Source organism: Ascaphus truei, chromosome 2, assembly GCF_040206685.1.
Source record: "Ascaphus truei isolate aAscTru1 chromosome 2, aAscTru1.hap1, whole genome shotgun sequence".
Classification (NCBI taxonomy): domain Eukaryota; kingdom Metazoa; phylum Chordata; class Amphibia; order Anura; family Ascaphidae; genus Ascaphus; species Ascaphus truei.
Genome location: NC_134484.1, coordinates 416,689,600 through 416,715,013, shown reverse-complemented (window position 1 = coordinate 416,715,013; position 25,414 = coordinate 416,689,600). Strand labels below are relative to the sequence as shown.

General features: G+C 39.0%; 1 protein-coding gene and 1 long non-coding RNA gene across 5 annotated transcripts in view; one reads left to right on the top strand and one right to left on the bottom strand.

Moving 5' to 3' along the window:
* LOC142488767 (uncharacterized) overlaps positions 1–25,414 on the bottom strand; it is a 433,714-nt gene that overhangs the window by 194,938 nt on the left and 213,362 nt on the right. The window lies entirely within an intron of this gene.
* The window catches only part of DNAJC1 (DnaJ heat shock protein family (Hsp40) member C1), a 118,382-nt gene that overhangs the window by 92,302 nt on the left and 666 nt on the right, over positions 1–25,414 (top strand). Inside the window, exons 9-11 of one of the 4 annotated variants that reach the window (XM_075587548.1) lie at positions 12,018–12,137; positions 21,706–21,754; positions 24,131–24,573. In XM_075587548.1, the coding sequence (XP_075443663.1) occupies positions 12,018–12,137; positions 21,706–21,754; positions 24,131–24,573 (612 nt within the window). Of the gene's footprint in view, positions 1–12,017; positions 12,138–21,705; positions 21,755–24,127; positions 24,574–25,414 lie in introns of all 4 variants that reach the window. The other 3 variants (XM_075587547.1, XM_075587550.1, XM_075587549.1) reach the window with 3 other exon arrangements.

Sequence of the window (25,414 nt, the reverse complement as noted above, 5' to 3'; positions counted from 1 at the left end):
AATTTAATTTTACACCAACATTAACGTCACTTGTTGCGTTTCCACTTACAAACTTAGGGAAAGACATGATTTTTTTATAGGTGTGTTTGTTTCTAGCTTTATCACTTAATCATCACGTTGGCTTTTCACTTGATTGGATGTATATTAAATGTATATTAAAATAACACTGGAGTGTTGATTGAGCCATACATGTATGTTAAAAGGGATGCCTGACCAGCGTTTCCTAGTATTCTCATATTATGAAAGTATTTATTGCAAAGGCGGTCATAGAAGCAGCCATTATTAATGTGATCCACTGAGAAATGTATGTGGGGTATGAAGAGAGAGAACACACTGAAGCTGCCATTATTAATGTGAATCACTGAGAATGTATAGATTAATGCTTTTGTTCCTAAAAATGCAGGTACTTAGCGGTTTGTGCTACCGTGCTCGGTGAGAAGGTCCCAGTACCATACTTTCTCTATGCCTCTCCTTCTAAACAATGACTGGACAATACATCAATAGTTAAGTGCAACTTATTATTTGTGGTAGTCCACTTTTTATTTGACCACAATTGGTCTAGTCCTGAGCAGAAGTCTTCAATGCTTCATCTTATCGCTAGGTGATGATGATTATACAGATGCTGAGTTGCCATCATGACTGCAACACTGTTGGTCCTACCTCTTGAGGGGAGGAAGTAGTCTGTTTGTACTTATATACGGTAGTTTTCAACTTCTCTCCATCTTTACCTTTCATCTGTGTTCTACTTCTAGCAATGATTGTTAATGTCGAACTGCAATCTCAAGAACTTTAAACTGGGGGCCTTTTGCATATCACTCATTCTCCTTTAATTTCAGCGTTCTAGTGACTGCCCCCATCCCCCCCAACCTACTCCGCTTTTTCACTATTTTCAAAAGATTAGCTCTTTTGTCAAGTTCCTATTGCCAATTGTTCCCTTGATCTTCTGCCATTGTCTTTACTCTATACAAGCTCTCTTCTGTCTTCCATCAATCATTATACGATTGTCAGATTATTATTTTCAGATCCTTGTGTCTTCGCTAAGAATTTTTTTTTTTTTAATTTGCCCGCCTAAATCTTTTCCTGTATCTTTTCTTACTCCATTTATTCTGTTTATTTTGAAGTGCACTTGCAATGTTTAAAATAATACTTTTTGGTCAACCTTTTATCTAGGCGACTAGCTTTTTTACTTATTTTTTGGTCATTCTAAAATGAAATAGATCAATCAACAGGTTGTGCGATGAAAATGAGCATCTTTGAAAAGTTGAAGGGAAATGCTCGTTCTCTTTGAAGCATTAGGCACCGTTAATAAGCACATTTTTCTTTGATATTGAAAACTGAAAGTCTGAATTTGTCTAATCCACTTTTTTCCCCACTCCTTTTATTTTTGTGTGTGTGAATATTGCCAAAGTATTCCGCTTCTTGCTGTGTTTAAATGTGAACGTGATTTTAAAATTATTTTTTAAAGTTGGCAATGTAAAGTGGGCCAAAATGGTATTGGATAATAAAGGCTGCACTTACCCCTTGGTCTCATTGTGCCGCCTATGCTCCATGCATTCAAAATAGGCTACACCTTTCCTTCTTTTTTTAAATACAAAATACCTTACTATAATGCACGAGGGCTTACTTGCAGCGATATGCATGTTCAGCTCATTGGGGGTGTTGCATGGGGTTTTTTGCGGGCCGCACCTCTGAATGCATTTACACTCTGTTATAAATAGCTTCAGGTAAATGCATCTCTAGCTACTGAGGTTCGTCCCGTTGTGACCATGATAAATAGGTAAAATTTTGCTTTTCATCTATTTATGCTATTTAATGAGATCAGTTTTTTGTAGTCTAATTATTTGTGGTATTATTTAGAACGGTTTTTTTTTTCTTTGCATACGGCAAGATTTTTTTTTAGATGATTGCTTTAAGTTGCAGTTGTACACTACTGGTCCCTATTTTATACAATGTAACGCTTGCCTACCCTGTGCTGCAATGTATTTTTAGACCCAGGCATTTCAATTAAGCTGATCTCTTCATGTTTGGGAACATGGCATCATGGCATATTGTGCCAGGGCCATTAATCGACACTTCTGGTTTCCCTATATGGAGAGAAAACATACAAAATGACCACCAGATCTTGTGGGTCCCACAGGCCAATAAGCAACAGTAACGCAATCTGGGTATGTGGCTTCCTATTGTATGACTGTTTTAAATGTTCATGAGGGCACACAAGTCACTAACTTCCACTCATCCCTGATACGAATTCTGTCTATTAAAAAAAATAGTGATTTTTAAGTGGAGTTGCTAATTTAACCCTTTGGGTGCCCCATGATGATGTCACTACGTCATGCCCAACAGAGGTGTGTGTGTGGTTTGTTTTTTTCCCCTCCATAGAGCGAAAGACGTGATCTGCTCAGTGAGGAAACTGAGGACTCTCCTTCCATTTCCTGCAAAATCGCCCCTGTGATCACGTGCGTGCTATTGACCACACTGTACCAGAGGTGTCGTTGCACTTGGTCACCACGACCTCTCCGACACTCAAAGGGTTATGTACCTTTCCCTATCCAGCTCCTAGGGAGTTTACATAAATGCATTTTATCTTGGCTTGCTCAGAGTGGATTACATTGTCAGGGTGATGGATTTGTGCGGCTGGGCAGTTACCTAGTAATTATGGGCGCCAGGAACTTTATTAATTTAACAGCACCTTTATTGTTACAGCAGTAGATACGGCGAACTCATAACTACATTCTCCCTTGTGCTGTCTCCACCTGGTCTTCTCTACCTGCCCCTATCTCTGCCTGCTAGGCAGGTGCTGAGGCTTGATCCCTTTTGTTACCTTAGGAAACCCAACCTCATGGTTAGGCCACTGTGTTTCATAGAAGTGGTAACACTGTGCAGTACTTGCATTGTGTGCTATGGTTCAATCACAGTATCATTTGAATACGGTTTTATACATTGGATTGCCCTTTATTTCTTTATAATTTGTTGAATAGTATAGAAGGATCATATAGTACATTGAGAAATCTATATATCATTTTTGGGAACCATCAAATGAAAGTATTCTTTTCTATGGGCGTTAAAACAGGTTTTCTTTTTGAAAAGGCTAAAATGCAGCAGGCCGTAGTATTCTAACCTATAAAATGCACAAAACTTTTATTAAATGCCTACTTTATTATGATCATTTAGGAGACCGTGCCTTTTTGATAGCATAGGGTTAGAGTACACTTAATGATTTCCATCCTCACATAAGCTCCTCGGGGTTGGCTCCAGTAGGGCTCTATCTCGTAGGGGCCCTTGTCGTGCCAGATTCTACTCTCCCTTGGTCAGGGGTAAGTGTCTCCCCCTCTCCACACTGGGAACTGCCATACTATCTTTTGCCAGTCTGGAGTGGGGCCAGCTATGGACCTTCCATTGGGGGCTGGTCCAACTGCCTCAGGGCTACTGCCTGTTGAGCCCCCCCTCTGTGCATAGGGTGCCTCTCCCTGAAACCTTGGAGTTGAAGGGAGCCATCTCTGTGGAACACTACCAAAACAGGGTACTGTCCCTATCTAGAAAATAATAAAAGGGGATCCTTGCCCTATACTATACATATCGCACACCTCCTGGGATTTGGATTCCATAAGGTCTGTAGAGAGGGCGGGGGGGGGGGGGGGGGCATTTTAGATTTGGGCAGAAAGACCAAGTGGGAAAACTTATGAAACGGATGATGAATATGGGCTTAAATACTATTTGGGAGAGTATTTAGAGGTTTTCACCCAACAGGATTTTCTTTCAAGAAGACCACATTGTTGGCCATTTTACACATTGTTCAATAGGTCTCCATAAGAAAGTAGAGAAGGAAAACATGATCATTTAGCAATGAACTAAGTGACTGAGGTGAAAAGGGGCGAGGCTTGGCAATGTGTTGCAAGCATCTCTGGCACGCAACCGGTTAATGTTTAGAAAGTATAAAACCGAAAACAACCACATCTAGATCAAACACACTTTGAACAAAACCTTCAAAGTGCTGTAGGAATTAGGTGTTGAAATCTGAAGGATTTGGTGGCCTTGGAACTGCTCAAAGAAAAAATGTCTGATAAAGCATATTCCTGTTCATTGTACTCTGATGTTCTTTTATCCTGTTCTAGCCAGCACCAGAGTGGCCTTCAACCGTTGAATTGCCATTGACTTGGGATGCATGTGCACATGAACACGTATCAAAGACTTTGGCGTTTATAAAAGGCGCGTATCATTTTTTATTTTTTTTTAAACCTCAATCCGCTCTGCTCACCATAAACGAGAGAGGCCGTCTTTCTTTTTACATTTGTAAAGTCATTTTGCAGCTGATTTTAGCAATCCCTCCCTTTTTTAATGTGGTCAGGGAATGCCAGAGATGTCAATTGCTTTACATTACAGGTTAAAATGACTGCTCCCATTCACACATTAATCGGATGAGTACCCTTATTACTAACTTCATGATGGTTGGCACTATATGGGCCTTATAAGTTAAGTTGATGTGAAGGCTTTTACCTTCCTACCCCTCCCCCTTGTTTTCTAGAGAAGATCGTATTCATTTAACATGCTTACCTTCTGCGGCCTCACACTTCTGAGATTTACCTGTGTCACTTTACAATGTTCTGTCGCCTTGCTTTTGGAAATGCATCCTTTAGTGGGATGCCTCACGGTTAGGCCACTGTTTAATAGAAGTGGTAACACTGTACTTGCATTGTGTGCTAAGGTTCAATTACAGTGTCATTTCAATACCTGCTATAGAAATCAAAGGATGCTCAGTATATTAAAACTGATGAAAAGTGGCATGAAGAGTGGAAATGTGGAGGAAAAAACCCCCAGACATTTTAGTATGTTATGTTTTTTTTTTTTTAAATAAATCAGTTAAGATTTCACGTTTTGCAACTTAAACAGCTGAGGCAGTGAAATAATAAACCAGTGAAAACCAAGTAAAAAAATGAATAGGAACAAATGTAAGAAATGGATCCTCTGCACATGAACTATTAGGTTATCACTTCATTTAAAAAAAAATGTTGTGGACTTCTGCATAAAGCCCTTTTTAATAAATGTGGCAAGATGGTCTTTTTTTTCCAATACATATACCACTGACTAACTTCTATGCTTGTACAAAATATTTTGGTACGAATACCAGAACTATTGCGTAGGAACTAGCTGATTTTAGTGTTTTCTCTTCGTCATTTTGTTTATCATGTGTTTTAATGTTCTTGATTACCCAACAAAGGAAATGTAGAAGCTATGTTGTGGTAATTGATATGGTGTAGACCACCCCAGAAATGTAGGGGTTACAAATAGAGCAGCATTCTTCAAGTAGGGCCCAAATCGGGCCCCAAAGTGCCTTGGAGTGGCCCTTAAACTCTGCATATGCTAATTGTTAATGGAGTACAAAGAAGTACAATTTCACTGTAAGATGAGCTTGTAATCTAAGGTAATATAAATGTATATGGTACAGCTGGTAGTGCTCACAAATTCTTGACATAGAGTATAATCTTATTTACTGCAAGTCTTTTAATGTATCCACAATTACATTATATTACACTTACAGCACTTCATCTCCTAATTTTTTCCTGATCTGGCCCCTTTGGGAAGAGGAGTTAAAGAGCTCTGAAATACAATGTGCCGTTTCCCCCAATTCAGTTTGTGACTGTTATAAAACTTGCACATAGCTGTAAGTTGAAGGTTTGCTCAATAATTGCAATAATTTATTTTTCAAGTTGGTGCTCCTTATTTAGTGAGGTTATTCTTTAGAGGGTACGCTTGCTTTTAGGCGGCTGCCAAACACATTTGACAAAGTATTAAAGTATCCTTAAATATCCAATCTTTTCTTATCTTTGTAGTTTTACATATATTCTTGTCTGCTTAGAATTGTATTAATATATCTGTAAAATGACTTGAAAATAGTGACTTGTACTAGATTGTAAAAATAAAAAAATTATAAAACCTTTAAAACCCAAAAAATCATGATTTGCATGTGCTAAATGCTTTTGGGTAAAACATCAGATTATTACATCTTTGCCAACTCGGGTGACATTTCGTTTAGCTGCTTTTCCAGAAATGCCAAGCAGATGTCTTTATTTTGTCTTACATGTGTTCTTCATAAATGTCTTTCTCATAAGTTACCAAACCAATCCAAATCTGGCACACAGCAAAAAAAGCAATGTCATGTCTCCATGCTTTGGAAAATACATCTTTTAGTGAGATCCCTCACGGTTAGGGCCACTGTGTTTCATAGAAGTGGTAACACTGTACAGTACCTGCATTGTGTGCTATGGTTCAATCACAGTATCATTTGAATACGGTTTTATACATTGTTTTGTATATAGTCAGGTTGCCCTTTATTTCTTTATAATTTGTTGAATAGTATAGCAGGAACATATAGTACATTGAGAAATATATATCATTTTTGGGAACCATCAAATGAAAGTATTCTTTTCTATGGGCGTTAAAAACAGGTTTTCTTTTTGAAAGGCTAAAATGCAGCAGGCCGTAGTATTCTAAGCTATAAAAAGCACAAAACCGGCATTAAATTCCTACTTTATTATGATCATTTAGGAGACCGTGCCTTTTTGATAGCATAGGGGTAGAGTACACTAAATGATTTTCCCCTCACATAAGCTGGGATAGCAAATTTGGTCCCTGCCCAGGTTTGCACACATCGTGGCTGTGAATGCGTTAAGCCAGCCATTAAGGGAATACCTTGTTTCTTATATGTATTTTAACGTTGACTGAAATGCATTGTTGTTGCCTACGCCGCTTTCGCAAAGACAGATGGCAATTAAACATTGTCGATATCAGATTTTATGTTTAGCCGTGTTCTGTCCTTTAACTGTGCTGATTACTTGTGTTTTCTGTAATTGCAGCTAGAACATGATATGAATTTTTATGTTTTCTGTTTCAAAAGCCCTACTGAACTTTCATTTTGTATTCAGTATGGAGATTCATTCTCCGAGCTGAACTTTCTTGATGCAGAATCTGAATGCTTGTGAAGCCACAACAGCTGTCCCCTCACCATGTGGTGTCTTCCATTACACTGGGGTAGAGATGAATTCTTTTCCCAGTATTTCAGTAATATTGGTTGCACATGGTTCCAAGTGATAAAGCAGTATGCTTATGCATTCATTTGACTCTTACAGCTACAGTTGGCTCCATATTAAAACATTTACACCAGGGCCACCCTAGTGGTTGATGTGCTAGTCGGATCACAGTAGGCTCTGTTATATGTAAAGATGCAGTTAAGCACTTTTGAGGAAGGGCCCATTTGTTAAGGCTTTTTGTTAAATATTGGAGATGTGCATATGTTTTCAGACAATACATCAACAGATCAAGATCAACCAGGGACTCTCATGTTAATTGGTTTCATATGGATTTTCAACATGATCACGGTAGACAAAATTGTAACATTGTCCAACTAAAGTTTTCAAAACATTGTCATTTTAGAAAGCACATTTTTGACTAACATGCAGTTATACAAATGTTGTAAAATTAATTAACAATGTTTCCCTGTATACCATTGTGTGAATCTAAAGAGGTACTCATGTTTTGTTAGATATGTACCAGCATCATATTTTCTTTCCTTTTAATAAAGGGTTGTTTCAAAAACCTAAAATGCTTATTTCACTTTGGAATGTCACATAAAGTATTAAAATAGGAAAACTATTTGGTGACTAGCTTTTTAGATGTATATGTTTGTCTAGCGATACTGATTTTGTTATTTGTGCCAGTACCGGCTAACCTGGGTAATAGTCTGCTATACAGACACTCTTCAACATTGGTGTAAGTATATACTGCTTTTTCTTAAGATGTAGTTTGCGTTAAGAAATGGCAGAAAGAAGAGAAAACGCTGTTATAAAGCATCGTTTTAGAAAATAATTTTGTCCACTTTGTAAAGAGACCAAACACTATTTATACCTATTTCTCCAAGATACATATCGTGAATCATTTCTTGGGTTCAAAGTCTTATTTTCATTCAGGGAATGGAATTTGTCAGCACAGTTGTTTGGAGCTCCCATTGTTGGCGCTTTACAAATAAACAATGACATATTCCGCGGCGCGTTACCATGTGGGTACAGAGTGACATCTATTACCTAAACAGAATGACATGCAGAAATAGATACAGAACGTGATAAGCGCCCTGCTGCTCCTAAGAGCTTACAATCTATAGGGAATAAGGGCAATGTTGAAACAATACAGTTTCCCACCGGAACATGTTTAACCCACAACTTTACATTCCTCTTAGGGAATTACTAGAGGGATTCCCAATGTACCTAATCTGGCAGAAATATCCGATTTTTGTTCTGTTTAAATAACCAGGCTGCTCCCACTTCACTTGGGAACCCACAAGTCTGCTTGATGCAGTCTGGGAAAACTTGCTTGCTCTCCACACTTTCGATTCCCCAGTTTTGTGAGAGCACGCTGGTCGTCTGAAACTTAATCACCTCCGGAATTGCACTGACCCTGTGCAACGTTTTTCAAGCTACCTTCAACATTCTAATGCCTGGTGACATATAATCAGAAATAAATGCACCGCGGACCATTTTACGCTATCCTATTACTAACTTTGAAATAGAACCTCTTGACTTTAATAAAGAAATGAAACCTAATACATTTTTATTTTACGATAAGGAGAAATTAATATCATGTCCCAGGGCTGGGGAGCTCCCCAAATGTGTAGATGAGTCAACAACACTTTTCCAGGATTTTAGTAGGGAATGTTGAAAGTTACTACTTTTTTTGTATTTTTGGTTAGACATTTACAGTGGCATCCTCCTTTTTAAAGGTGATAGATTCACTTTAAAAAGACTCATCCTTTCTGTTTCAGAGCAAAATCCTTTTTATAAAGTTTTAAAAAGAGCTAGTGTGCAGTTTTGAGAATTTCTTGAAACTAAATATGGTGGGATTTTGGCATAATGGTTATTTTATTGTATACTGTTTGATTATTTTGTAAACTTTCAGGTCAATGTGTTGTATTTTAAATTATTCCAAATAAATAGAATGTCAAGAAACGTGTTGCTGCATTTGAAGCAGCAGTACTGCATTCTCCCCCCCTTCCCCCCTTTGTTGTTATTGTTATATGTACAGTAAAGCATTTTCTAAATCCGCAAAAATCCTGATTGTGTGCCTAACATTATGGCCACCTTTTCAGTTTCAATCAATCAATCAGTGTAACTCAGCAGCTACAGTGTATTCTCATATTACAAAGGTAGCATTATCTATCGTTAGTTCTCAGCTCAATCTGCTGGGAATATTGTCAACAAATTATCACAAAGGGGAAAGTGTTGCAAAGATCTTGCACTGCTTGGAAGGTATGCTAAAACCTGCTATAGAAATCAAAGGAGGCTTGAAAACTCACTATCTAATACTACACAGCTGGTTTATTAAAAACAAATAAAACAACGGTTAAGATTTCACATGTTTTGCTGCTTTAAGACGCATTGACCATGGTTTACTTCAAAATGCCCTGTTTATAGTGTATAATTTGATCGCCGTTTTGAGCATGGACTCCTGAGATTTTCATAAAATAACGAGTGTACTTCTTTGCATATATAGAGGATGTTCAAAAACTGTTCATAGTGAGTGCCGGCCCGGCACTAAAGGGTTAAAATAAGTCTTGTGACTTCTTTTTAAACTGCATTTTTGACAACCTTACATAATCAGAAATGTCAATTATTGAAATTTACTGCATAAATTTGAAATTCCTGATCGTCCTTACACTATTCACAATCAAATACAAACCTTTTTCAATAAATACATTAACTGTATTGCACCATTAGCTTCAAGGAATGTTTCTTTGGGTCTTAAATGGATTCCCAGTTACATTCACAGTAAAATTATTAATTCCTACAAAATAGGGGAAAAAATGTCTTTACACACACACAAAAAAAACAAAACGATGAAATATCTTTGTAGGGTTTCTGCTTAACACGAAAATAAAGGAAGGCATTGTTAAATAAATAATGTATACCCTGTTCACTTATGTAACTATTTGTAACCATGTATTATTTGTCATCTTAACTCTGTGCCCAGGACATACTTGAAAACGAGAGAACTGTCCATGCATTACTTCCTGGTAATTTTTTTTATAAATAAATGGCAACTATAAGTTTATTTTTGAATGTAATAATTCTAGCGTGTGCACTCGCAGGGCTGTGGTCCTTAATGTCTTATTTTTCCATAGTACAGATGGTTTTCAGGAATCTTGCAAAGCTAGCAATTGGTATACTTGCCGAATTGGCTGTACCAAAATGACTTGGCCCGTGAATTTAAGTGAGAATGAGGCTTTGCAGACGTGTCAAACACCCGAAGGTGATAATCCCAATGTTTCATCTTGGAATTGATGAATAGGTGGCAATGTGAACAAAAGGTGGTTACCGGGAATCACAGATACAAAATAGACTTGCTGTAAGTCTTTGCAGACCGTTGCTGCATATTTTTTACCTTTCTAATGAAATTATTTTCGTTTTGATTAAGAGCAGAGACACACTTCTTAAGTTGACTATTTACATTTTTCATCCTTGTCAGAAAAAAAATCAAAAAAACCTATATAAGTTATATTGGTAACAAGCCCATTTACAGTTCTTTTTATTTATTATTTTGGGATCTGAAGGGCAAAATATCTTGATGTGCACAGTTTGTGCTTTCTTTACATCTACAATTGGATGAAAATGTTTTATTTTTTTTTATTTTTTGTAAGCTTTAAACCTTCAGAGTGTTTAATATATAAATGTATGCATTCATTTGTATGCATATGTTGTGAGCAGCCCAGCAATGGTGAATATATGAGGTTTTCAAAATTAAACGAACAAAGGATCACGTGGACACAAAATAGAATGATTGATAAAATCCACCCTGCTATTGGCCATTATTTACTGACTCTTAAGTGGCAGGTTGTATTTATGCTAATTTATCTGCTTCAGGGAACATTGTTGATAGCAGAACAAAGTGAATAAAAGTAGTTTGCTTTGCAAATGAATGCAAATGGTACAGCCTTTCGGGAAGCCCTTTAACAGGGGCAGTGCTCTTTGATTATGAGTGAAGCTGCCATTTGGACATGGTGAAAAGAGCACGCTTGAACCATTGATTAGGGGAGACAGTGAAAGAAGTCAGGAAGGGCCCCGTTAAGCTTGCAGTGCGGCAGGCGGATGTCAGTGTGGTTAGAGCACAGTGGGTGAATGACAGGGAGGATTAGTGTCAGGGAGAAGCTTTGCTGTAGCTGTGGAGATGGTCCCTGGGGTCACTCACCTCTGACTGTTGTTCTATGCTGATGGCTCAGTAATGAAAGTGCTTGATGCATGCCTGTTCATTATCGGAAATTGTGATTAGATGAGGTATTTATCTCCTAAAGGTTCTGTTTTTCTTAAGTATTATCTTTGTCAGAAATGTTCATTTCTGGCTTTCGTAGAGATAAGTAGGTTTTTCGCAAGTTGATTAAGCTTGCTAGAGACAGGTAAATGTTGAGAACTATATATGTATATGTATGTGTGTGTGTGTCTGTGTACACTAATAAATATACATACACGTATGTATTGACACAGTAGATGCAGGATTTTCTGCTTATTGCTCTGCAATGTCATTTTCCATTTTGTATTTTGATTCAAAATGGAACTTTCTCTGACAAGGGAGGCATAAAATGGCAGATCACAATCTAACATTTCTTGGATAACTTCATTTTTATTTTAACGATAAATTTGAGTGATATATAGCCTACCTCCCTCCTGACAAATGTGTTAATTTATTTAAATTACAAAAATTGCACTGTGTAGTCTACACAGTAATTTTACATAAACTACACACGCTGGCTGCTGTTTGGAAAACAGTTATACTGTTTTCTGTATACTGATGTTTTTATTAGCATTCAGTTACAAACATATAGCTTGTTAAAAAATTTAAAAAAAAACATGTTACGCTTCTAAATGATAAATATTTAATTTTCTTGGGTTTTTTTTTCTCCACGTTTTACAGCAAATAAAATTTTATTTCTCTTTCACATTTTTTGGTTGTAATTGTACAATGAATCGTTTTGTTTTCAGGCACCCGAGTGGACAGAAGAGGACCTTACCCAGCTGACAAGAAGTATGGTTAAGTTCCCAGGGGGGACCCCTGGTCGATGGGAGAAGATTGCACACGAATTGGGTCGATCAGTGGCAGATGTGAGTTCCCTCAGATTTGCATTGTACGGCAAGTGACAAACCAGAACAAGACAGGCAGTGTAAAAGGCAAGCTCAGAATGGAGCCTGACATTGTCTTTTGAAAGAGACCACAATCCTTTTAGGTCCTGGAAGTGAACCATTAACTAAGTAAGCAAGAAGCAGATGTGAGCTAGTCCCCTGTTCCACAATTAACAGCTGTAACTGATCAGCTGTACAGGGGATTTTGGTGCTTAGAGGTTTAGGCTCCTGTAACCTGATCACAGAAAAACAATGCCATTTGAGTTGTTTGTAGTAACCCCATTCAGTGAGTGGGACGGTAAAAGCAGATTGTGTATTGGTTAAAAAAATTAAAAAATATATCTATTACCATTATAAACAGGTAAAAAATAAACGTGTATGTATACATATATAAAAAAACACACGCACGTGTACATATGCGCATGCACGCGTGCGTGTGTGTGTGTGTGTGTATGTGTGTCGGAAGAAACGCGTAGGTTCACGTGGTCAATGAACTACGGTGGTGGAGCAGTTCAGACGCCAGAAGCCAGACAACAGAGAGGAAATTCTCTGACTCATTCCTAAGACATGCCGTGCTGAATAGGAACTACAGGCTGCTCATTCGGGTTGCCGGAGAGACGCTGAGATGGTGACACCAGCAGCAGTGAAGCCTTAGGCTAAGGTCCCGTTGCACGCGTCCGCACGGCTGGCTTGCTTGCCGGCGGCGCGTGCAACTCGCTGTACCGCGATCTGCGGTCTACAGGATACTTTTCTCGGAGCGGGGGGGTGTGGCCAAACGGGTCGGGGGGGGGCGCGGCCATGACGTGAGGGGGCGTGGCCATGACGTGAGGGGCGGGAGTGGGAGGATTGACAGGGAGGGGGGGCGTGGCTTGAGCGGAGGGACCCGCTACTCTTCCCCCCCCTCCCTCCACGGGCTGCAGGTATGTAAAAAAACACACACACGCAGGCACTCACACACACACACACACACACACACACACACACACACACACACACAGACAGAGACAGGCACGCACGCACTCATACACACACACACACACAGACAGAGACAGGCACGCACACAGACAGGCACACACATACACACAGACACAGACACACACACACAGACACACACACACACACACACACACACACATACACACACACAGGCAGGCACTCGCACTCAGACACACACACAGACAGGCACGCACGCTGCTTTCACTCCACACTCCTCCCCGCTCCCCGCAGCCTCCCCTCCTCCCGCAGCCTCCTCTCCTCCCGCAGCCTCCCCTCCCCATTGGCTCACAGCCACACCACGTGACGCGTCAACGCTAGGAAACACCATTCTGTTGTGTCTCCTAGCGGCTGACGCGCCACAGCGTGTAGTCAGCTATGCAGCCAGTGGGGACCGGGACCGGCTCGCGAGGATTCCCCTGCTGGTGGGGAACTCGCTACATTGCCGCCCGCGCCAACGAGCGCAGCGGGTCCCAGGCCTTATTGTTCACACAGCGAGACGGAACGAACTTACCACGGTCTGGTACATGCTGGCGCATGGGCTTGTCCCATACAACGCTCTTATTTTATTGGCAAAGTGTGAGTGTGCATTTGTCTTTGTTCGTGTTATTAAACCTATATCATTGGAGTTCACACATAAATCGGGCGCTTTTCCTCTTTTTCTTTTTCTAATATATATATATAATGTGTGTGTGTGTGTGTGTGTGTGTGTGTGTGTGTGTGTACGCACACACGCACACACGCACACATACACACACATACACACATACACACATACACATACACATACACACACACACATACACACACACATACACACACACACATACACATACACATACACACACACATACACACACATACACACACATATACATACACACACACACACACACACACACATACACACACACACACACACATACACACACGTGTGTGTATATTCATTCATACATTTGTGTGCGCGCGCACGTACACAGGCACGTGTGTACGTGCGTTCCTACATACATTCATTCACACATATATGCACGCACACATACGTGTATAAATGCGCGCGCGCACACGTGTATATGTACATCTATATCTGTGCGTGTGTATGAAGACATTTGCACGCACACACGTATGTATGCATGTACATTCCAGACAGATAGGGAAAATGCTGCACTCCTTAAATTGTAAACAAAATAGATACAGTTACCGGTGCTCCAATGTTTGTATGAAAGACTGTGATCAGTCCTGGATAGATGATAAAAGGAACAAAGGGCACAACGGATTTAGAATATCCAAACTCATTTATTGAGCCAACACAACGTTTCGACCGTACTGGTCTTTATCAAGTGACAGTGGCACTATGTCACTTGATAAAGACCAGTACGGTCGAAACGTTGTGTTGGCTCAATAAATGAGTTTGGATATTCTAAATCCGTTGTGCCCTTTGTTCCTTTTATCATGCATGTACATTCCCCCACTGTTTGCACATAGGTCACTCTTAGGACAATTTTCTTCTCTGAGGATCTAGTGTGAGGATCTAGACTTTTATAGCAGCATCAGTGAACAGGAACAGATTAGAATAGACATATTTCTGTTGTATTTTCACTATTTATTCACTTGCATTTTTTTTATAGTGCACAGCATCTTTACTTTGTGCAATGAATATAAAACCTGATTATTGTGTGCATGTCATACCCCTTTTTCTAACATATATACATGTATGTAACACTAATATGGTGAAGACAAAGGCTTAAAGAAGACGGGTGCAATGATTTGGTGTTTCCCAATCATGACTATGGATCAACAATAAGACTGTGTACTTCTAAAGAGAGTTGAGGACTTCCACATGAAATTGTACAAAAACACAAGGCATAATCCAGCAGGGGAAGAGCGAGATAAAACACACCACTTTTGCAACATGCGTTCTCGCAGAAGAAGTGGCAAAAGTAATCAAATCTACGAACAATGGGAATTACAACTGAAATCTTGAAAAAGCTGTGGAAGAAGTCAAGAAAATCTTTGCTCTTTACATGCTGCTTGAAGAACTGGAACAATGGAGCAATGTCATAGTTGGCTCCTCCACAAGTGTGAAAAAAAGACCTCAAGAACTACGGACCAATTGATGATTTTTACGTAGATACTCATTATTCGGCTGAAACAAACCCTGGACTTTGCAGAGCCTAGAGAACAAGTCGGATGTCACAGTGGATACTGCACAATGGACCACATCCAGGTCGTACAAGGAGTGATTTCCCGAAGTAATGCATACGATCTACTACTCGCCTTCGGATTCATAGCATTTAGGACTGCTGAGGTGTAGACAAAGTGTTGAAGCATACATTGAAATTATAAAGAACATTTACGAGTGCCACGTCACCCATTAGATTACATGAAGATACAAGCAAGATAAGGATCAGCAAGTGAGTGTGGCAGAGACACCAGGTCACCAAAGCTTTTCACTGCAACACTTGGACAATTCAAAACAATGCATTGGGAAGAAAAATAAATACAAATCAAGGGTGAATACTTTTCACACAAATCGGTGAAGTGGCAGAAGCAAGTAAGAAAGTGTTCCTTCATATGAAGCTCCACAAGACCAAATGAACCAACTCTGCAAAGATCTAAATAAATGGAATATAACTAGAAGAAGTTGATGACTGACTGACTGTTTACTTTGGCTGGCAAGTAGCAATGGATGGCAAACCTTTGCATGAAATCAACAGGAGAATGAAGATCGGATGGAGCGCATTTCAAAGAAACAAGACAATCTTTCAAGGGAACCTTCCACTGTGCTTCAAGAGGAATGTTGTCAACCAGTGTATTCTGACCGTGCTCACATATGGATGTGAAACTTGGACCCTAAATGCAAAGATAATTCAGAAGCTTTAGAAAATGTAAAGAAGTAGGGAGAGATGTACGCTCTGTGTGAGGGTCACACAATATACACACACAATGTCAGCGACATTAAAAGTATATAGGCTGCTACAGCAGTGCGTGACTAAAGCGCCGGCAGCCTGTATACTTCAAATGGTGCCTAAGAGAACGTAAAAGGCTGAATTACTTTTGGACACATCTGATTATTATAATAGACATTTTTGTTAACACGATACAACACATGTTTGATGTTGGTCACGTTGGTTAGCAACACACGTGTGTATTTATATTTGTGTGTCTATACACTAAATATAATTACACACACACAAAATATAATTACACACACAAATATATATACACGAGTGTGTTGCTAAGCAACGTGACCAACATCATAAACAAGTGTTGTCGTGTTAACAAAAATGGCTATTATCATGTCAATATTAATTCAGCGTTTTTTCATAGGCACCATTTGAAGTATACAGGCTTGTGTGTGTCTACAGAAAACAGATGAGACGTGCACGCTTCACAGCCTGATAAAGTACAAAAAAGGGCATTTGATAAAAAGACATTCAAATGCACATTCACAAGGTATCAGGAAAAACATGGGATAGTATATTTAGCTGGCAATAGATTTTACCGGACATCCATCTCATTGGTAATGCTCTTGAGTCATATATAGTTATCATTCACAAGTGGTTGAGACGTTATAGGAGTATTTAAGTGTTTCAGTACACTGTAATATAAACTACTAAGGATCATTGTTTAAGACTATCAATTTAAATGAGCTTCAGTCAACTATTAACCTGGTTGTGTCTTGGCATTTGGATGAATTTTGCTCAATTAGACATACTTAGACTCCACCAGCCTAGCATTGGGCTTGAACATAATTTTTTATTTTTTAAATAATTGTTGGTCCATGAAATGACTTTCTTTCTAGTTCAGTTTTGATCCGAACATCGGTGTGTGCCAATAAATGTAATACCGGCATTCTTTAAACTTCGAACAAGTCTGTGATCTGTTTTATGTCATTCACCATAGCTTACTTTTTATAGAAGTCTTTGCATATTTTTTTTATTATTGTTTACTTGTTAACCATTTTTTTTTGATAAGTGCCTTGAAAAGTTTGCAAGAAATCAAATAGTCATCTTGTCCTCTATAAACAATTTTTTGCTACTGGCGGAATGCAATGAATTGTTTTGCCCTCCAGGAGGAAAGGGGTTAATTAGATTTGTTTTCTCAAAGTACTTGATTATGAAAGAGAAACCAGATTCAGTTTTGCTCTAATCAGAGTTCCTGCCTGCTGACCTGGTTACCTGTACCAGTGCTCCTTGTCAGCCTCCGCACATCTGTTCCTTGACCCATTTTCCGTGCTGAAACTGTAGCTTCAGGCTTAGTACTCATTCCCGTCCTTTAATGCTTACAAGAACAATCGACCCCTTTTTTTTTTTTTTATTCCTTCGTTGTTTGCATATATGGTTGTTGGCTGATTCCCTGAAAGTCTGTGGTGTATGCTCACAAATGCATGTTATAGCAGTTCACTTTGTATTCCTATATAGTTAATGAACGAGTCTTTTATGGGAAATTACTTCTTAAAAAAAAAAAAATATGGAGTAATCCAAATCTTAATGCAATGTGTGCCACTTTTTGCATTTACGGAGTATACTGTATGTGAGTATTCTGCTTCATATGTGAGCGATTTGCAACATTAAGGTTTCAGTTGCAGAAAAAAGTACTAGTTCCTTAAAGCTGCAGACCAAGCAATATCCAACACGGTGTTTTTTTTTTATTTTTATTTTTTTTATTCAGTCTGTACTATATAAAAAAAAAGTGCTACAAGTATTTTCTCAAACATCCATGAAATTACATTTTTAATGTATTATAATGTAACAAGCATTTTTTGCTTCTATAGCAACCATTTACAATGTCACACCCCCTTGCTCTTCTGAAACAGGCTCTGGCACACCCCTTTTTTTAGCCCTGCCCTCTCTAGCAGTGCACCAATTGTATCTAATGACTGCCTGGTCACATGATCTTCCCCACAGAACTTTGCATCTTTGGTCCTCTTCTGCTGCACTGACGGCCATTTAGTGAACCCCCTAGCCGAATTTTCGCCCATCGATCTTCGCTAATGACTTATTGTGTGGATTGTATTGATGCACATATTAAAGGGGAATTTTTTTTTTTTTTAAATGTCAGCTTGGACTGCTGCTTTAAGTCTGATGCTGGGGTATGCTGCTTTGGTCTGACAGTCCGTTTTCACTTACATTTTCTGCCAACCACCGTGTACTCAAGAAACATTTTTTTCCTATAATGTCTATAACCCATTTATCATTTGGTCGTCTACATTAATAGATTAAAAAAAAAAAAAAAGATACAAATCAAGCTGTTTTATCATCTTTTGAGAAATGGATTGAAGAGCCACTGTGTATATCAGTCACATGTAATATTACAATGACCACACACACTCTTAGCACAGGGTAAAATGTTTGTAATGTTAATTTATAGCTTTCACCAGATGATTTTTGTAACCACAAAGGCCACTTAAATTGTAAAAATAACAGGAAACACAAACTGTCTGGCATGCAAAACAGGCCATAATGTGATTATTAGCAGCAGGTTTTTTAAATTAAAGGCAGCAAATTCTCGGATTTCATACTTGTGAAGTAGTATCGCTCCCTTGCCCGAGAGGATGTAAACTGATTCTGCTTCTCTCTGTGGTTGCTAATCTCCTGCATTCAGGTCGCGATAGCAGACTGATAGGGGATTTGACGTCTGCTTGGAAAAAGGCTCAGGTAGGCAGGAAAACAACGGACAGGTGGATAGATTTAAGCAGACTTCCTTAATTAATATGGTGCCTGGCCGCTTGAGCAGAGGTGCGCGGCTAGATAAACTGTCCCTTCTGTCTTGAAAAATAGATGAAAAACCAGCACACGTTGCTTTTCATTGTAGTCATTAGGTTACCTTGTCTTCTAATTAGAATCTTCTACAATAGAGTTTTCATTACCTTTTTTAAACAATGGCAAAATCACATTGCAATAAGATTTGTTGTGTGGAAATGAATTGTATGTTTCCATTTTTTCCTTTGCTTGGGTAATAATAATTTATTTCACAGCATTGTATATAGGTATTTACAAGCAGCATTTCTGTCCCCAAAAGTTCACCATCTAATATTTGGTGCCCGGTAAGAGAAGTACAAGGTCATGATGAGCGGACACTGTATTTCCACTTTGAAATAAATACAATTTCCACCCCCTAATTGCTTTGTGGTCTGCAAACAAATACAATGTTAGATTGAGTGAAGTCTCCCTGAATATGCGCTTGAAAAAGTTTACTTGGTAAAGTATATGTACAATGAGCTTACAATCGGGCTTTGTCTGACAGCTAGGACATGGAGGCAAAGGAGAACAAAGTCAATGGGATTTCTGATTACACAAGGATTGTGTTTGTGTTGTCTTTCTTGTAATATTTTTCTACTATCTATCAGTTTTTAATATTAAGTTGTTGTTTGACCTGTGACCAGTATTGAATGGAAAGTATTAATCAACTAAGTCTTTGATCAATGTATTTATATCTTTATTTGCACTGCGTCATCCATGTACATAGCACTTTACACAAGTAATACAGGTGACATAATAACAGGAATAAGTGCTTGAGACCTAAAAGTTACATTAGAAAAGGAGTCCCTGTCCACAAAGCTTACAATCAAAGTGTTCAGCTTTGAGATGCCTACAAGTTAAAGTGGTTTATCTGGTGCAGTAAAACTATAGTATGGCAACAATTAGTGAAGCAAGCCGGATCCTGTTTTATGGAGTATTGCATGTGTAAAGGATACAGGGGTAGGATGCCAGAGTGTAGAGTAAAGGGTTAAAATTGTGGATGTGAGGATCGGAAAGCGGAGCAAAGATTTGATAAGATGTGAGGGCTCAGGATTAAATAGGCACTTAATACAATCGAAAGCCGAAAATGTTAAAGGTAATCCCTCTAAATGAGTCTAGGACCGGAGGAGTAGAAGTGAAGTGTAGTAAATCAAGGTGTATTATATGGTTTAAAATGGTACAGTATACTGTATGATCCAGCATAACACAATAAATGTTGTGTGCAGCAGTTGATTGAGGTTTAACTGTAATTAGATAGTGGTGCTCGTTGTGGGAGCTCAATGTCTGATGACAAGACTGCAGCTTGGGCAACCAACTGACCTTAAATTCGAGTTCCCAGCTGCTAAACTCGGACTGTGAATCTTGGAGTAGCCCTTGATTATGGCTTGACACTTAAACATCAGGTGTCCGCAGTAATCAAATCCTCATTATTTCACCTGAGGAACATAGTCGTGAATAAGCATTGCATTCCCTCGGTGGATCACCCTACCCTGGTTAATTCCTTTGTGTCTTCACGCCTCAACTACTGCAGTGCACGTTACCTGGGACTTCGAAAACCGAGCTGCATCTCCGCCTGTTAGTGCAGAATGCTGTGGCCAGGTTAACTAACCAGATCTTGCACTGTGACACCTGTCCTTCATTCTCTACACTGACTTCCTGTAAATGGCAAATCTATTTAAAGATTAGCTTATTGCCCTTGAAAACCCAACATTATCCTAGTCCCAGCTATCTTAAAGAGCTCTTGGTTCCCTATACCCCCACTCACTCACTTTGATCCGCAGGTGAACGACTCCTAACAGTTCCCAGAATCTCCTTGACCTCCTTTTGTAGTCTGAGCTTTTAGTTATACTATTCTATGGGACGCTCTGCGTTGTACACGCTGAGAGGCTTCCTCTGGGAATCCTTAAAAAATTAGCTCAACGCTTATTTTTCCATCTTGTATTCTGTTCGTCTGATATTTTTCTCGCGGGCTTAAATCTATAAAAGAGCCCAAATGTATTTTTATTTTTTGTGATACCTTTTGCTCTGCTAATACTGGTTTGTTTCATGGTTTTCCGACCCATATACCAAACACAGCAATTTGTGAGTTGTGTATACAGTTCCACATACAATTTGGCTATGTTCAGAGAATTTTCCAATTGCTAATAAGCAGGGCTCAACAAATTATAAAAAGAGCCACTTGCCCCCCAAAAATCCCTTCCCCCCTCTCTAATCCCCCTCCATTTTACCCGCTGGCGAGGTTTACTGGTGGCATCTTCCGTCATTCTCCTGCTTCTCCCCCTTTAACTCCCGGCATTCTCCTGCAACTGCTTTGAAAATGGCACGTGATGTCACGTAGCGTCCCGTTGTCATGGCAATGGCCATTTTCACTGTAGTTGCAGGAGAATGCCGGGAGTTGAAGGGGGAGAAGCAGGAGAATGCCGGGAGATGCCGCACCACGCTGCCGAAAAGTCTCACCAGCGGGTAAAATGTACTCGCCCCATGCGATGGGCCGAGTGCATTTGTCCGGCTCTGCTAATAAGCATGTTATGCCTACCAACACATCCACATTTACCTCCACATACACCACTGGAACAGCATGGAACCTGGTTACCTGCCTCCAGCCCTATCACTTGCTGTGATCAGTCCCTTCTTTGAACTTTTGGAACCTGTAGGGAAATGTAAATAAGAGTGTTGAGCAGTGTGAAAAATGTCTGTTTTCTATATAGCAAAGCCAGAAAGCTTCTGGACAATAAGTTATGAAGTGCATTGGTAACTGAAATACAATACAACCCTTCATTGTAATATGTTATATGTATTTTTTTTTTTTAATACAGGTAACAACAAAATCAAAACAAATGAAGGATTCTGTGTCACATTCCTCAGGTGTGTATTTATAAAGGTGCGAACACACGGTCTATTTCCTTTAATATCTCTTTACAGCACATTGTACCGGTGGGCAAAGACAATAGGTACAATGGTGCTTCCGTGAAGTGGCAGGCTCCATAACGTAGATCTCTAGTGCCATCATTATATGTATTTGTATGTATGACTAATTATTGTATTATACATTTTTGTCATGATACATTTTGGTATTTGCACGTTTGTGTTCGCTTTGCTTTTTCATTGATATTTTGTTACCAGGGTACCGCTGTAGCAGACTTTCTCCCATTGGGGATGCTGCATAGTGTATTGTATATATTTTGGGTGGGTATGTTTTTCCTTTTTTTGAATGTTGCCTGCTGCATTCAGACAATGAGGTCAGGGGGTCAGAATACGATGGTTGAGGATGAGCGGTCCCAACAATCTAGATCGAGAAAAAATTAAATTACCAAAAAAAAGCATCATGGATTACTGCTTTGACAGCGTGGGAATCGGTTAATTAGGTTAATCAGGAATCAACCATGGCCACAGATTGTTAAAGCTAAGGTACGTATTTTAAATTGAAGTAACTGAAAAAAACAAGGTGGTGCCCTATTATTAAACCCTATGAAATCGGTATCTAATGTGTGTTTTGTGATCTTTATTGTTAGGCTTTTTGGCCATGATGTAATATGAATATAAACAAAGTATTAAGTAAGCAGCAGTTTCACTTTTTTGCAATTCTAATACAAGTTCCGGGCCAGCTTTAATACGAGCGCTTCCCTTAAAGCGGGTGTTCAGTGTTGTACAAATGGCTTCAGGGTTTGGCTACAGGTGAATTTGTAGGCATTATAAATAGGTTTATAGGATAATTATTAAAAAAAAAAAACTATTAAATGCTTTTATGAAGGAATGGGAGAATATACCCAGAGCCAACCACTATCAATCAGAGGCTACGGGATGGAGCTACACAGTAAACTTTCAATAAGAGTTAACTTTATCATTCATGCTTCAGTGAAACAATGCACGTATTGTAATACATTATTGATGGTACTTATTGATAAGGCATCTTGTTACTTAGGTGGAAAAATAAATACTCATAATTTCAATGAAATATCCATTGACCAATTCTAGTTGCCAGTAAGTGCGTATACTACTCCGACTTTCGCAGAACAGCACATCTTGCACTGGATAAGAAAACAGTAGAATGATGTAGTTTTAATGTGTTAGAGATCGGTGTTACGTCAGTCTTGCTTGGTACATATTTATGGCAAGCAGACCTAACTTTATTGTAATACAAATTGATTATTAATTATTATCCCTGAATGCTGCTTTAAATATCCACAGTACTATCCTCTTTACATGATTTTAGGCAATTCTGATTCTTCATTAAATCCAGTTGTTGCGAGAGACATTTGCAAAGCACAGCAGTATAAAGGCTAAAGCCCTTATGTAATTTAAATGTGGTTCTGATTAGTAGCCCATTACAAAGACCATACACGTATCCTTCAGCAGCATGTACTATTGCAGTTTTTTTATTATTTGTTGTAAAACATTATCATTACTCTGAACACTTGCAAATAATTAGTTGATTTTTTTTTTGTCCACATGGTCACACTATAAAACATTGATTATCTTTGGTTATCACTATTATATGGGAATGTTTGGACATCCAGCCCCAGAAGTAGTGGTTGTCTATTAACCCAACATTTGTAGTGTTATAATGGAGGGTTTGTTATAGTAAGAAGTGGGTAACCGGAGGCTTATTCTCTCTCTTTTAGACATTTTGTATTTTGGGAGGAGCATAATCACCTCACATATTCCAGGGATTCGTTCACTTGGTGTATCTACCAGGGAGAGATTGCTGCTGGATTACCAGCAGATTATATCCATTTGAGGCCCGAAAAGGCTCCCCAGGTTATTACATGCTGGCAACATGCTGTGATTTTTAAATGGCACTAATCACTTTTGCACATGCACACGCCCTAGGAAACATGCACACATCCTTGGAAACATGCACACGTCCTAGTGCACATGGAAACAGAAACATGCACACGTCCCAGTGCCCATAGTTTTAATGTGCATTTCTGTGTATAGATATAGATAGAAGCGGTTTGCTTGAAAAATGCTGGTTGAAATACACGTTGAAATGTTTAACTTCTCTTGCTGCCAGAGGGGCCTGTAACATGTTCTTCTCCATTATAAAAAAAAAAACCCGAATTATATCACAAATAGTATTTGACATATGTAATTCTCCGGCTGAATATTGTTTTATGTAGCTGATGCAGCAATACATATTTCTGTAAACGTGTTATTTTTTTAATTTTATTTTTTAAATGCCTCATTTGCAATATTTAAAATGCATGTTTACTTGGAGTGTTTTTCGCCCCTTTTAAGCAGGCACACTTAGACATCCTGATTTAAAGTGCACAGCCAAGATGAGTGTGAATATATCCGACAGTCTAATCACACAGCGTGAAGATGATGAACCTCACTCGGTAGAGTGGGACCTCTCTGCGTGTCCGAGCGATTGCCTCGTGACCGCAGCACGAGCCCGCAAAAGGAAGAGTGCAAAAGCAACTGAAGCAGGTCCATCTACGAAAGAAGAAGCAGAAGACAAGTTCAAAGGCCGGCGCCAGAGGGACTTTGATGATATAGAGCAGGATGCGGAGGAGCTTGTGGACAGTGATGACGAGAGCAGAAAAAAGGAGCGTGGTCGTGTTTTGGAAGAGCTATGGACTCAGAATCAACAAAAGCTGCTGGAACTGGCACTGCAGCAATACCCAAAGGGAACAGCTGAGCGCTGGGATAAAATAGCCAAATGTGTGCCTGCAAAAACCAAGGTGAGGAAAAAACCTCATTGCATACTGATGCAATAAACTTCTTCTGCTTTTAGTATGCTACCAACACTTCATTACAAAGTGAGATTTATTACTGTTTCACTTGTGTAAACCCTAACATCGTAAAGCACCAGTCCAAAAAATAAATGAATCTCCATTTCCTTTTTCCTTCCCCCTTCACCCCATGTTTCATTTGCATTATATTTTTCATCCTCAAAGTCCCCGGTGGTGAGTCTCCCAAGAAAAGTTTGAAGCATCTAAAAAGTTAATACCGTATTAGATTTTTCCAGCTTTAAAACCTGGCCCCAATCAGTTAACAATATTAAATATAATTTAATTTGCACCATATAACTTGTATAGCATATGTGTCTTTTTTGTCTATGTAATGTCGTTTTCATTGTCTCTGGTATTTTTTTAATCCCTTCTGTTCAGTGCTGTGACCTCATTTAACTTGCATGCTGCAAGAAGAAGCAATTCCAACTAGTTATTACTCTAGCAGATATTAGTTCAATGTTAACAGTATATTAGTTTAAAGAAAATCAGAAGGTGAAGACAGCAGCCTGATGAACATTTAGGCAAGCCTTTTGGTTCCTGTCAACTTCATGTTGGGCACTGATGGCAAGACATTGAACTGTCTACTTGTAATGCAACAAGTACATGCTGTTTATTCTTCACCAATGCATTTCTTTAGGAGGTCTAGTGGTTAGGTAACGGCCCTGAAACTGGTGCAGTGCCTAAGACAGCTATAGTTAACCTGGTTACCTAGAAATGTAACTCCATTACCCCCCCTTTTTTTCACTAATGAAGGTCTCCCTGGGAACCAAAAGGTGGGATTGTTTTGTTC